Genomic DNA, 14,442 nt, shown 5'->3' on the forward strand with positions numbered 1-14,442 from the left:
AGCTGAAATCCTTCTGGTTGCTTCATGTAAATCCATTCTTCAAATACTCCATGAAGAAAAGCTGGTTTACACCAAGTTGCTCAAAGTCAAAAGTTCTCTGTAGCAGAAAACCTCACATATACATGTCTCACGATGGGTGAGAACACATCTTGATAATCAATTCCCTTTCTCTGAGAATATCCCTTTGCAACTTAACCAAGCCTCGAATCCAGGCTTCTCAACACCAGTTGTACCAGACTCCAATTTAACACATCCACTTGCAGCCAATCGCTTCACGCTTCTCAGGCCTTCTCACAAGCTTCCAGGTTTGGTTCTTATCCAGTGAAGTCATCTCTTCACCACATGATTCATCCCATTGACCAATTTATTTTGCTGCTCATCGCTCCATGATTGTCTCGAGGTTCTTCAACACATACCTCATCAGCTACATATAGCATAAAACCTGCTACATCCTTGGATTCAGAGTACTGTGCAGGTGGCACTGTTCTTCTTCATACTCTGTCCATTCCTAACTGACATCCTTCAAAACATTCATCTTGTTCAACATCTGCATCAACAGCTTTGACAGCTGTTTCGTCAACAGCTCCACCTGAAGTCTCAACTTCCGGTCTGATGCAGCGTCACCTTGTTCAACATCTACGTCAGCAACTATATCAGCTGTTTCGTCAACAGCTCCACCTGAAGTCTCAACTTCTGGTCTGACGTAGTGTCCTCATCGATAATATAAAACTGTGGATTACAGTATTATAACCACCCTCCTAAAACAAGGACCACCTAAACCAGTTATTCTTCAACCTTCCAGCAAAAATATTCAATACCCATCTTGCACCGCCGTCTGTACCAACGGAACACGCCGCTTAACTTCTTTGGTTAAGAAGACTTTCGACAACAAGATCACGTGGTACCATTCGCAAGGTCACCTTGAGGATAACATCCACACCAGACTTGAAGTTACATTTGGAGATCCACACACAAAACCGCATGTACATACCTGAGAGCTTTACATGTATCATGTTTCCTAAAGCTCTCACAGAACTCCAAAACTCCAATCGTCCTCCTTATCGATCACCCCCTTCTGGGGCAAGAATCTGTAGATTCTTCATACTCATGTGCTCAAGACGTCTATGCCACAAGACTGTCTCATCCATAGATGGTTTCTTTCTGCCACTGCTATATATTCCACCTGATGCAGTTTCTCCATCTAACAGGTACAATGACTGAGACACAGTTCCTTGAAGAGCTAGCTTACCATGCTTGTAAAACTTAGTCTTCCCACGTCTGCCACTATGCTCAAAGCCTAATACAACCAAGGTTCCAGAAGATACCAGGTTCCTTCTTAATTCCGGAATATACCTGACATCTATGAGTGTCTTAACCGAACCTCCATAAGCTTTGTTGTTGATTGTACCAATCCATTGCACTCCAACCGCGCAATCATTACCAAAAAGTACTTTCCTTGAAGTCAGCTCTTGAACCATGTGAAAACAATCCCTTCTACACGTCCTGTAGTAAGAACATCCAGAACCAATCACCCACTTATCATGACGCTGCGTATCTGTTACCGATAGTGCATCACCCTCTGGACCAGGATCTATCACACCCACTACTTCAGCTTCTTTGTCATACTTCTTCTTTGTAACATAACAGTTATTCCTGGTGTTCCTCTGCTTCTCACAGAACCAGCAGGTAATTCTAGATCCTGAGCTTGATCTAGAACCGACCATATCAATCCTCACAAGATCTTTTTCTCAGACTCGCCTCTAGCATAATATCCTTCACCATCATCATGTGAAACCCTAGAGGTTTAAAGATCTTGATCTTTAGACCTTGCAGCACCGTCACCTCTTACAACGACAAAACATCCTTGCCGTACTTAAGCGTTTCCTTGAGAGAGCCGAACTGTGAAGGTAGCAGATTCAAACAACAGAATCGTCCTTGCACCTCCTCTGACACAGTTACATTCACGCTTGACAGGTAAAACACCATCTTCCAGAAGCCATTGATCTTCTCATACTCCGAGTATCAACCATCTTGAAGATATAGAATATGTGATGCAAGTGAATTATATCCAGTAGAGTCTTGGAAAGAAATAACATCTCCAGCATAGACCATGAAGAAGCCGTTGAAGTACACAACTCGTTCTTCCTTAACACATGATCTCCCACACTGAGACTGATCAGATTCATCACCGTCTCTGATCTTCCAAGCCTTCCAGCTTCCTCTATCACCAACCGCTCCCTGTAAACATCCTCGTCTTCATCTTTCTTCATCGCTGAGACAGAAGGTGACCCGGACTCTTCTACTACATCCTTTAAACCAAGGACAGACAGATGCGTAAGCATCCTCTTCTTCCAATGAGAAATCTCCCTTCCCATCGAACCGCTCCACCTCAATTCTTACTTTAGTAGACATCGAGAACACCACCTAAGGCTCTGATACCACTTTGTTGGGAAAACTCACCACACAAACTCGCTGAAGCACTCTCTGACACACTTGTCGTAGTACGTTAGAAAGTATGAGTTTGTAGATCTATGGAGAACAGAAGAAGAACACGGAATAAACATAGAAGATAGACACCAGAAATTGATATCCCAGGGTTCACCTAAACGTGGTTACGTCCCTGGGGCCTGGCAATGAGGCAATTCACTATAATCTCAAGTACAAAGACATAGCACCTCTCTCTCTCTCTCACACAAGCCACAAGCCGGCTTGCTTGGTCACTTTTGGACCTTTCGGACCTTGCCAAGGTTCTTTTGAGAAGAGTGCACACGAGCTCCTCTTATATAGTAGGAGTTTATTACATTAACCTAGTTGGATTAGGGCATTCACCCCTTTCCATAAACCTATTAGGAAATATTCCAAAATACTTGCAACTTCCATATCTCCATGAAAGTAATATTTCCAGGAACATATCACCTTAAATAAAGTGATATTTCCTTTTCCTAATATGACGTCCTTGTCTTGGTTTAAGTTATGCGATCTTGTTTGATTTCCATCACCAAATCCTGACGAAGTCCCTGAAGTATTCGCTGACGTAGTCTCTGAGGTAGTCTCTGACGTAGTCTCGAATCCCAACATCCTTGTATAATATGTGTGTAAAAGCTTTTCGAATTTCGCGTGTCTGTAATTTGAATAATAATAATAATATGTTTGATAAGATCTTCAGTTAATTTGCTCTTGATCTGCCTATGAGGCTTTTATATACGAAGATAAATGTTCTTCACCTAGAATATTATTTCTATGTTATAGTGCATCATCGGTAAAGGATGATTTGTTTTTCTTGAGTCATAATAAGGAGGAATCCCTGTCAATAACGACTCCTTAACACACAAAAGCATTTTTTATATTGACAAATTTGACTCTTTAAGTTTCTTTTGTCCAAAAAAAAAAGAAGTTTCTTTTGTCCAGAATTAAAAATAGAATAAGTAATAATCGTTTTTAATTAAAATCGATAAGATAATATAAATAAGTTCCTCTTAATTGAACAGCATTCTATGATGATCTGATGTTTTTGTATTTTTTTCAAAGAACAGTACAAAATGTCTGAATTTTTTTTTGTCAACTAACATTTAAACTTCAATGTCTTTCGATCTCTTTAAATTCTGCGAGACGCCAATGATTACATAATATAGGTATAATTAAGATGTGCTGACTCGTTTTGTTTTGATAAAAAATGTGCTTACTCGTTCAAACTCACAAATTAGTCATAATCAGAATAAGACAATGTCCTTAGTCCTTTTTTTTGTTTTTTTTAAAAGACCAGTCCTTAGTATACTGAGACGAAACGTTCGCTTGGGCTTCAAAAATTTAAATGAATACCATATAAATTTTTTAACTTATAAATTAATTAAAAATATGTTTAAATTAATTTATTTTTGTTGACAAAGTGTAAATTATATTTTAATCAGAAATTCTATAAGTTTTACCATGTAAGCGAATATTAATGCAATTTCTAAAACTAAAAAGTATTCTAATAATATTTACATTTTTAACAAAGAAAAAGATCAACTAGAAATATTCTGAACAGAGCCAGCTAGTATAGTATATCACAATTTGAACCCTAAGTGGTGCATTACATGACATAGCTCTCCAAATATTCCTCAATACAAATATTCTTAATACGAGAAAGTAAAGTAGCCATATTTGACTTTACCACACAAAAAAAAAGACAATCTGAGAATCAACGTGCTGTGGAGAGAATCTATACATACACATGTGTATATGGATTTTGGAGTTTGCTGTGGAGATGGAATTTATGCATACGCATGTGTATATGGATTTTCGAGTTTAAATTCTTTCAAAAAATTTCTTTGTGAAATGTGGCTTTTGGAGCTTTTCTTAGGTGATTTAGTAGATGAGCAAGATTTGTTTCTGAAATTTTTCATTTACTATGCTACTAGATGGATCTTCCAACCATGTTGGCATCAAATATCATGTACATTTATTTTGTATGATTCATGTATCTATACTTTTATATGAAACTATTTATATATAGATAGAGATAATTAATATTCTCTCATATTTCCAATATTATATTTTCATGATCTTTTATTATAACTGGTGTATATTTCTATTAAGTTCAATTTTGATAAACAGCTAAATTAGATAATTTATTTATATTTATATAAAAATTAGTTAGTACATTTAACTAATATTAGGTTTACTGTTTTAAGAAATTAATAAGTTCACATACGTTTAAATTTTCTTTTGTAAGAGAGTGTATTTTATTCAATGCTAAAATACATTGGTACAAGAAATACTTTTCTTTTATGGCTTTTGTAGACTTGTTTTCTATCAAATTAATTTTCTTTATGATTTGATTTACTTTTGAGTGGATGCTTTATATATTTTTGTATGAATTTAAACTGTATAAACTTGTTTACGTTTACAATTTGTTTTGTTTGGTAAACTTTTTTGACAAGTAAATTTATATAAATTTTCAATGAATTTTATATGCTTGTTTATTTATATTATTTGTAGTTTATTTTCAAAAGTTAACATCTATATATATATTAACATTTCACTATTTATTTATATTTAATGTTGAAAATAAATTTATTTTATATAGAAAATTTTAAATGAAAACTTAAATATTATTATCATGTGATTTTTATTGATTTATGATTTTGGAATTTATCGATACTATCTTATTTTATACGATTGATTTACATTTTAGTGAGTGAATTATATAATAAGATAAAATAGTATTCTACTTTACTAAGACCAAAACTCAGATTACTGACAAAAATATATAATTTGGATTTTTAAATTATATTTAAGAGGACTATTAAAACATTTAGATTACTGATAAAAGTTTTCTTTATTTTACAATATATAATCAACTGTAAAGAATACTGTTACAATATTAATGTTGTTTTCATATACGAAAAAGGGTTATTAATGTTATTTTCTTACAAGTTATTATATATACTAATCTAATTATGTCCAACAATTGTTTTCAAATGCTTAAGACACATTAATAATTCAATATTAGTCGTAACCCTCCTATGCAATGATTCATAATCAGACCATGGTTTTCCTTCTTCTCGGTATGGTCATGCCAATCGATATCGTAGTCGGAACTTTCCCCGGAAATAGCAAACTTTCCGATCTTCATGAACAGAAAATCAAACTACGGTTGAAACAACTCAACAAACCGGCCACTAAATCCATCCATGCATTGACAAAAACACTTATACCTCTAATTTATATTCCCTTTGTTTTTTTTTATAATATGTCTTGGAAGTTTTTTTTTGTTACATTTTATTTGATTGGTAAGTTTCTATGCAAAATTAGATATTTCATTTTGTCTCTTTATATCCTAAAGTGTTGTTAATTAACTAGTACTACTATTTAACGAATTCGTTGGATTGGTTATAGATCGTATATATTAAAACTAAAGTCATGACTTTTTTTATTTGTGATTTTTTAGTTTGTACCATTTTTTAACTTTTATTAAATGTATTTTATTAAAATTAATAATGTATAGAATTTTTAACTATTTTAATTATAATATTTTGATATCTTTTATTTTAGTATAAATATATATATATATATATTTTTTAAAAACTCTAACAAATCTTTTTAAAATATTTTAACAAGATCTTAATCTTTAAACATTATATGTAAATATTTTCAGTTATTTTGAAATTAGTTATAAAATATTATTATACATTAATATATTTTATAAAATTAAAAATATAAATTTAATCATATTTATCTACTGTATAATCAAGCTAAATATATCAAGCTAAATTTAATCCTATTTTATCTATTGTAAGAGAACATTACTATATCAAGCTAAAATATGATAAATTATATTAAATTGTTAAATTTTTAAATTTTATTTCTTAAGTATTTATGTTAAAAATATAATACGTTGGTTAAACGGGTTAGCATAAGCAAACCATATAATACATATATACAAATTAACATGTATTTGATTAAATCTAATAATACAAAATATTTTAATCATGATATCTTTTCATTTTAAATATAATATTTATTTTAATAAATTTGTTGAAAAATATTTTTAAAATATCTTAATTCTCAAAACAATTATGTAAATATTTCAACTAATTTTATAATTAGCAATGAACTATTATTATACATTAATATATATTCAGTTATCATTTATAATGAAAAATAAAACTTTATCTTATTTTGTATCTTTTATAATAATAATTCATGTTTAAAATAAAATTATTATATTGACATAAATATGGTAGAGTTACATTAAGTTGATAAACTTATAAATTTTATTTTCATAAATATAAATATTTATGCTAAAAGTATAATACGATGACATAAAGACTAAACATTCGCAACTATATAGTACATGTATAAAACCGATATATCTTAGACTTTTGTATATATAATAATATATTATCTAAAAATTAATAAATCTAAAAAAGTATATTTCTAATAGGAAATTCAGCTTTGAAGGTCGGCGGGTTAAAATGAGTATAAATTTAATACAAAACAATTTTGAATATGTTGTTTAATCCATATATTAGTTTGTTCTATAAATAAATGAAAATACAATAAAATAAGTAAATAATAAGAAGCAAAAAATACATGTGACAATTTTAAACAATTGATTAATTATAACACGTAAACTATACAATTATATAAACATTTAGATAGATGATTATATTAAAAATGTATACCACTAAAAGTATAAAATAAATATATCTATTTATAAAATTGAAAATAAACACCTGTGTAGTTGCGCGGATCAAAATCTAGTTTTAATTAATTATTATTATTTTTTTAGCAACTTAAAAAACTAGACTCATACATACTCCGTGAACTATCTCGGTAGCTCTGCTTCCATATAGACAACAAACGACGGTTACTTCATTTCTTTTCACTACGTGCGAGATTGTCCACCTTTGAGTTTTGTGTCTCTGGTATATGAATGAGATCCGAACTGATGAAATTTTGCTTCAAAATCTTTATGTTTTCCAGATAATTTGCAAAGACTAACCAATCTTCTGATTTCAAAACCATCTTTACCAACTGAGAACAATCTGTTACAAAAATAACTGAAAACTATCTTAGATTCCAAATACATTCCATTACATAAATAAAAACATTTATCTCCGAATGGAGTGGTGATTGGCTCGCTCTTGTGTTTGTAAGCAAATAAAAATATATATAATTTATGTTTTTAAATAATTTCGAGGTTTCACCAAAACTTAAATAAGAAAACATAAAAATATTTTCAAGATTATTTTGACTAATTTCTTTTTAATTCCTGGACATATAATTGATTGTTTATGGATCTACAACCAACCAGCTTTTGGTCATCTTTTTTCAAAAACTACACCATTCAGGTTCGCAAATACAGTTTTCTTTGTTTTTTTTCTCCTTTAAAATTGATATTCCAGTCTTAACATTTCACTTGTTGGACCGTTTTTCTTCAAAAGATGAGGCCGAAACGTTACTCGATAAGGGACAAAACAGGAAGTAACAAGACACACATTATACATCAACTATGGCGCACAAAAGGTGGATGTCCTAAGAACACTATACCCATCAGAAGAACAACTCCAAAACTATGGAAGAAAGAGTCCACCACCAACTATTTATCACACTGACGGTGCTCAGACTGAGGAAGTTCATGAGGTTGATATACATGGGCCGGCTCAAATATAAAAAGAGCTTCGGTCTGAGCATACTACAATAGGCTCCAGTTTTATTTTTGTTTTTTCGGCTTAAGAACCTTTGGGTTCCATAATAGGCTTTCAATAGGCTCCAATTTTAAGAGATGTATTGAATATAAACGTAAATAGGAAGTTGCTTATTTCAATAGCTTAGAGTACATCGATACATCTAAGCTGAGTTTATACATCTAAGCTTAGGAAGGCTGCTTATACCAAAACTAAAAGGAGAAACCAAAAATCTCTTGAAGAAACAAGTCTCAGATGAGTTTCTTAGAAATCAAGAGATCCACATTTTTTGCTCTCTATAGATTTTGCAGCAGATGCAGGCTTCCTTGTGTCCTTATTATCACCATTAACGCCTCCCCTAGCTCTTCCAATACCCATCTTAGGCAAACCACGGTTCAGTCCATCCAACAAAACACAAGCTTTACACCATTTCTGCATATAATCCAAACATTACAATATGCTTTGATGTGATAAGAGAGAGTGTGTCTTTTGTTAGCAAGTCTTCTCACCTGGCTAGAGATATAACCGCACCTCTCACAAGTCCCTTGCTCAGGCATCTTTGTGCTTGTTGCTATTCTAAAATCTTCACCAGATTCTATGATGTCCAGAATCGCCCTTGGCCTGCATTTTTTTCTAATAAGTTAAGACATCTCTTGCCTTTACCAACAAAGAAAGAAAAGTGGAGCAAAGATCACCTTAGCCTTTCCAAATCTTTGATGAACTCACGGGCGAAGCCACGATATGCATTAGGAGAGTATATACCTGAAAAAAAAAACATCTAAATCACCTTAAAGCAAGAGATGTGCTGAGATGAAAAACTCAACAAAGCTATATGGAAAATGCACACACTTACATTCGGTGGAGAAGTAGTCCAGCTTCTTGAAATAAGCATACGTGTGTACTACGTTAAGTGTATCACAACGTCTTTTCGTTGAAAAAGTCAACAATAAAATTAAATTCAAAATAGTGAAGAAAAAGGATATATGACAATCTCCTTCTCGTATGTATACTTGAAAGGTTTACATCTTGGAATGGGACCATCTTCACCTGTAGTTATCGATGTGCACCGACTTAATCTAGCGATATCCCCACGCAAGATGTTCAAAAGAACGGTTTCTGCTATATCATCTGCATTATGACCAGTGACTAGCTTATCTACTTTCAACAACGCACCTCCTCTATCAAGCGCCTTCAAACAAAAGCAGATTGTTATTACCAAACTGTAGAAATCAACCAACAGAAAAGCTGACTCAAACCTGTCGACGGAAGACACCACAGAAGGTGCAGTTGTTCTTCAAACCGATCATTTTCACAATGTCGTCCATCGTCCATCCGTAAAGATCTTCGTACGAAAGAATCTTAAGAGGCAGACCATACTGGAAGAAGAAACAAAGATTTAACAAAACCACACACGCCATAAGATGATGATCTCACAGCACATAACAATACACTTACTTGGAGTTCGTTACGTTTAACGGTCTCAAGAGAATCATCACGGTAACCTGTGATCCCTTCATCTATAGACAGGAGAAAGAGGTCTAGTCCGTAACTGTGACGTCTGTTTAGCTCTGACAACACATAAGCCAGTACCGTAGAATCTGCAAAGACCCATCATCAGCTTTTAATGTTAATTTAATGAAACAATGCGGCTTCTTTACCTCTAACAGTTAAAAAGAGATTATTACCTTTACCACCAGAGGCACCAATAGCAACACGTTCACCGGATTTGAATAAATGATTCTTAACAATAACTTGATGAATCTCCTCCTCAAAAACCTCATAGAAGCACTCTTTGCATATCTTTAAACACCGACACACACACACACATTCCATCATCTTACATTTACAGTAAACTAAAAGGACGATTTTTCAATTAAATTGCAGGAGACTTATAAAACTAAAAGATTGAGACTTTCCGCATCAGAATCAAAAACCAACTAACTAGAACGATAAGTTTGATCCGACTCCAAACAGAGATCACACAATCCAAACATGTGGAAGGGCTTTGGATTCATAAAGATCGAAACTTTACAGTAATTGAAGCTGTTCCAAGTCTTAGTAGACTTATTAAAAAGAGTTAAAACCTGTTGAAGGGTTTTGGGTCGTTTGAGAACGGGACGTCTCTGGTTGCATAAGCAGCAGAGGCGAGAGGCTCCTGCTTTTTTTTTGCTCTTGCCTTCTTCGCTTGCCTCCATTTTTAACCTGAGCTGCTCAGCTCCTGCAAATGAGAAAATTTCCGGTATATACTACTAGTACTAGTCTCCGGTGAAACACGACTAAAGCTCGGAGTCAGAGTAAAACGCCGGCGTTTTTGTAAACCGTATAATGGGCCTTCTAGGGCCTTGAGAATTCATCATATACCCTTTTGCCCTGTTTAGTTTGTACTGGCGGTTAATTTGGTAAAACAAATTTAATAATATGCTTTTCCGACTCTGTTTTGTTTCTACTCCGTCTGTTTATTAGGCCTTAGCGTTCGGGTTACCCTTAACTTAAGGGCAAGATGTAAGTTTACTGACTGACAGATTAGAGAGCACAGTCTAACTCACTTTTAAGGTTTGGCATCAAACCGTTTGTATCTCGGCACAAATGATTCCAATACATACACATGGTGTATGATTATGGAAGTCACAGTTATAACCAGACTAAACCATGTCACGTGAAGGAATTTTTTTGTGGACGTTAAAGAACAGTTGATTGGGAGTAGTTGGCTTCCTCAGTCTTTGTGGACAGTAAAGATTCTCACATATGAATCTTGAGAAGAAATCACATTTGTTGATTCATCACTTCTCTTCAATGGGTGACAACAATTCTTTTCATGATATCAGTCATATGAAGAGAAATACGCAGTTGGAATTCATTATTAAGTTGAACACAAAAAATAAGGAAGAAAATCTTCTAAATCATCAATATTTTGAATGTCCTAGTAATATCAAAAAAATTCATACATTGGCTTCAAGTCTTTTTCTTCTCTTTGTTCTGATAGCAGTTGGGACACCATAACACACGACGGCAGCCCCTGTCAAGAATTGCAGAGTGCAGGCATTACGTGCATCAGCCATGAGTGACCCAATTCTCTCTGGTTTAACATCGTCACTCCTCTCTCTCCAGCAACTTTCTAACATTGCCTTCCCAAACTCGGCAATATCAATTGTTACATCCCACAAGTTTGCCACAATGACAGGGGAACCGGATAGCAGGAAACATATCGGAGCACTTTTTGGTACATACCTGCTTCCTCTATATGGCAAACCGCTGCGGCATCCCATAAGAAAAGCTGCAGAACATTTGCCCATATTCTCTACTTCCCCCATGGGAATATATTGCTCTCCTGCACCACCCATGGGAATCAGTAATTTGAACTTTTTTCTTATAGGTGTATTATGTAAGGGAAAGGGCCACCATACCAGTACCATGCCCAAAATATAGGAAAAGATCATGATTTTTCAACGCTTCCTTTAGATCCGTAGGAGGTGGCACTAATCCAGCTTTTCCCTGTATAAACAAATAAGATCAGTAACAACCAAGGCAGAATAATCATATCAGTTTATTTTAATATATATATGTTACCTTGATTTTCTCAGTCTTGAACAATCCTTCAAGCTCGGTTTGCAGTGATTCGCAATTACCGTCCGCATTTAATAGATAATAAGAATTTCGAGGATCAATCACAAGGAAGTGAGAACGATCTTCTCGGTAACGGTTTATCTTAAGCACTGCTGATATACACTACAAGAAATATGAATATTGGTAGCAGTTCGCGATAGCACGAATTCACCAACTGCTACTAAAAATAGTAGATTTGGATAACAACTCTACTATAGCATTAAACCAGTGCTAGGACCGAATTTTATTAGAAAGAGAAATTAAAGACGCGGATTTTGTTTATAGTAACACTTTTGTGCAAAGTTTTTAATTTTAGTCCGCGAAACAGAAAAGAAAACCAAAATTTTGCCACCAAAACACTTATCCAATTCATTTCCCTCCTCCAGATACATCAAGGAAAAAAACAAGATTACAAACCCTCTCCCGATTCTATTCAACCCTTGAATCATGATAAACCTAAAATCACAAAGTGACAAGATCTACACACAGAGCTTGACTCAAATCAACCTCTCACGATTCATCTGAATAGTGACAAATAGAGGTGGCGGAGCAGTGCCGGTGGCAATTCGGAAGACGTCTGTCCTTCATAAGTAGAGAAGGAGAAGAGGCTTCAATGGACACGACTCAGATCTACTCCAAATTCAGATGGCTCATCTACCGCTACGTCTCCGGCTTCGTCACCGCGTCTCCTGCTTTTTCGCCGCGTCTCAAGCTTCGTCTCCGGCTTCGTCTTCGTCGCTGTGTCTCCGAACTATCCCTCTCGGGTGATGGTTTACCAATCATGATTACTCTGTTGAGATTGTTAGAGAATGAGTGAGTAATCGTTGTTGATTTTGGGTTTTCTTTTGAAAGTACTTCTCTTTTGCCAAAGAAACCGAATGAAAAGTTGGATTCTTTTCAACTATGGTTCCTTCTACTGATCTAACGTTGAAGAATATGTTGAATAGACATGGGGAAAACTCTGTTCTTGCTCTTTTGTATTGTTCAGTGATCCCTGTAGGTCCTGCTTAGAGTAATTTAATCACAAGGATTAGTAAACGAAACCAGCAACATAGGGTTATTAACAAGATCCCCCAAGGCTGGTGATGTGCCAGTGACAAACAATATAGACAAATGCTTAGTAATATATTTCTATAGCTAACATCACATGCTGGAATCTGGCCTTTACTACATGTTGAGTCTCTTACTAAAAAAATTCTCTGTATTTTTTTCAGGTCATAAAAGCTCTCTCTGCTTCACCAGATTTTCTGCTTAAGCATATCACTTAGAGATGTGTTTTCGGAACAATGGGAGATTGTGTGTCGACTAGTAGTAAGAGTATGTGTAGTAGCTGCAGCAGTGGAGATGAGCCTGTGCCTCGACCATATCTTGGGATCGGTTGTTGTGTGCCAAGAGAACGTTTACCAGATCGTATCATCACCAGCGGTAAGAGCAGGAGCTCTTGCATTTTCACTCAACAAGGACACAGTGTATTAACCCGGACGCCATGATTGTGTGGGAAGCGAGTTCTTCCTTTTCTCACTCTTTCTCTCCTTTCTGTTTCTAGCTGTATAAAGAGAGGCTTTGTGCTTGCGTTTGTAGGATTTTATGTCTGAGGATGTGACCTTATGTGTTGTATTCGACGGTCATGGTCCTTTCGGTCATCTTGTTGCTTAAGTGAGAGATATATTGCCTGTGAAGTTGCAGTCTTTCTTTCATGTCCGAGAGTTGATGCTACAGAAACATAGTCACAAGGTAATCAAAATTTCTCAGTGTCCTTTTGGTTTTTATTTTTAATCTGCCGTTCGTTAAACCGGTTTCTGGTTTTTTATATTTGTCAGGAACGTTCTCCCGGTCCATTCAAGTGCAGACAAATTTTTCCATTTCTCTGAAGTTAGTAAATCGATGGCTTACCCAGACAAGATATTAAGACTTGGCAAAAGTTATGTTGGTAGTATAAGACTTGAAAACATTCAAGTAAAATTATATGTTTTGTAAATTTATTGAATATAATTTTCAGTTCAGTTTATGGACTTAGATCAAACCAAGTGTAAAATGAAAAGTAAACGAAATGTTAAAACTAAATATAATTTTGTGAACCAATATTACTATCGGATAATAGAAGACTCAAAATTTCAGAAAAATCATCTCAGCATAAATTCTACAATAATAAATTAGAAACGAAAACCAAATTTTTGTTTATCTCAATTCCTAAACCCTAAATATGCCCTAAATTCTAATATCTAGCACTTACAATAATTTTCAAAATAAACATTTGTAGTAATTTATAATTAGAAAAAGTATATAACTTAAAAATATAAGTATATTTACATTTTTAAAAATTTTGTATTTTTTTACAAAACCCTAAACCCTAAACATATTTTTAAACCCTAAACATATACTTAGAAACTTCAATATTTTCATAATATAACTTTAATATTAAAATTAAATTCAAAATTTCATATTTTAAAAAATCTAATCTTAAATTTAAATTCTAAACCTCAAACACTAAATTTTAAATCTACACTCTATATCTAATACCCTAAACCCCAAACGCAAACCCTATATACAAACAAAATCATAAATCTAATCTTTACAAAATTATAATAGAAAGTTTAAATTTAAACTTCGAGTATATTCTAAAATTAAAATCATATACTTAATCATAAACATTAACTCTGATCCC

At 33.8% G+C, this 14,442-nt stretch overlaps 2 protein-coding genes and 1 long non-coding RNA gene across 3 annotated transcripts; 1 reads left to right on the top strand and 2 right to left on the bottom strand.

Moving 5' to 3' along the window:
- Positions 1–8,284: 8,284 nt before the first annotated feature.
- LOC108806442 (cytoplasmic tRNA 2-thiolation protein 1) lies at positions 8,285–10,444 on the bottom strand. The gene is made up of 9 exons (XM_018578565.2): positions 10,259–10,444; positions 9,860–9,974; positions 9,630–9,772; positions 9,431–9,550; positions 9,158–9,363; positions 9,028–9,068; positions 8,870–8,936; positions 8,684–8,795; positions 8,285–8,606 (listed from the first exon to the last, which is right to left on the bottom strand). The coding sequence occupies exons 1-9, from the start codon at positions 10,367–10,369 to the stop codon at positions 8,439–8,441; spliced, it is 1,083 nt and encodes a 360-aa protein (XP_018434067.2). The 5' UTR covers positions 10,370–10,444; the 3' UTR covers positions 8,285–8,438.
- Positions 10,445–11,026: 582 nt separating this feature from the next.
- Positions 11,027–11,893, bottom strand: LOC130497078 (separase-like). The gene is made up of 3 exons (XM_056989980.1): positions 11,742–11,893; positions 11,579–11,666; positions 11,027–11,502 (listed from the first exon to the last, which is right to left on the bottom strand). The coding sequence occupies exon 3, from the start codon at positions 11,483–11,485 to the stop codon at positions 11,114–11,116; it is 372 nt and encodes a 123-aa protein (XP_056845960.1). The 5' UTR covers positions 11,486–11,502; positions 11,579–11,666; positions 11,742–11,893; the 3' UTR covers positions 11,027–11,113.
- A 186-nt stretch (positions 11,894–12,079) lies between these two features.
- LOC108820698 (uncharacterized) lies at positions 12,080–13,785 on the top strand. The gene is made up of 3 exons (XR_001944341.2): positions 12,080–12,590; positions 12,992–13,511; positions 13,598–13,785. It is a non-coding gene; the product is annotated as an uncharacterized LOC108820698 (long non-coding RNA).
- The last annotated feature ends 657 nt before the right edge of the window (positions 13,786–14,442 follow it).

Source organism: Raphanus sativus, chromosome 6 (assembly GCF_000801105.2).
Source record: "Raphanus sativus cultivar WK10039 chromosome 6, ASM80110v3, whole genome shotgun sequence".
NCBI classification, from domain to species: Eukaryota; Viridiplantae; Streptophyta; class Magnoliopsida; order Brassicales; family Brassicaceae; genus Raphanus; species Raphanus sativus.

Coding starts and splice junctions, on each gene's coding strand:
- LOC108806442 (XM_018578565.2), bottom strand. CDS start 10,369: ATGGAGGCAAGCGAAGAAGGCAAGAGCAAAAAAAAAGCAGGAGCCTCT. Junction 9,069..9,157: donor TACGAGAAGGAGATTGTCAT/ATATCCTTTTTC, acceptor CGTAGTACACAC/GTATGCTTATTTCAAGAAGC. Junction 8,937..9,027: donor GGACTACTTCTCCACCGAAT/GTAAGTGTGTGC, acceptor TTTTTTTTTCAG/GTATATACTCTCCTAATGCA.
- LOC130497078 (XM_056989980.1), bottom strand. CDS start 11,485: ATGGGGGAAGTAGAGAATATGGGCAAATGTTCTGCAGCTTTTCTTATG.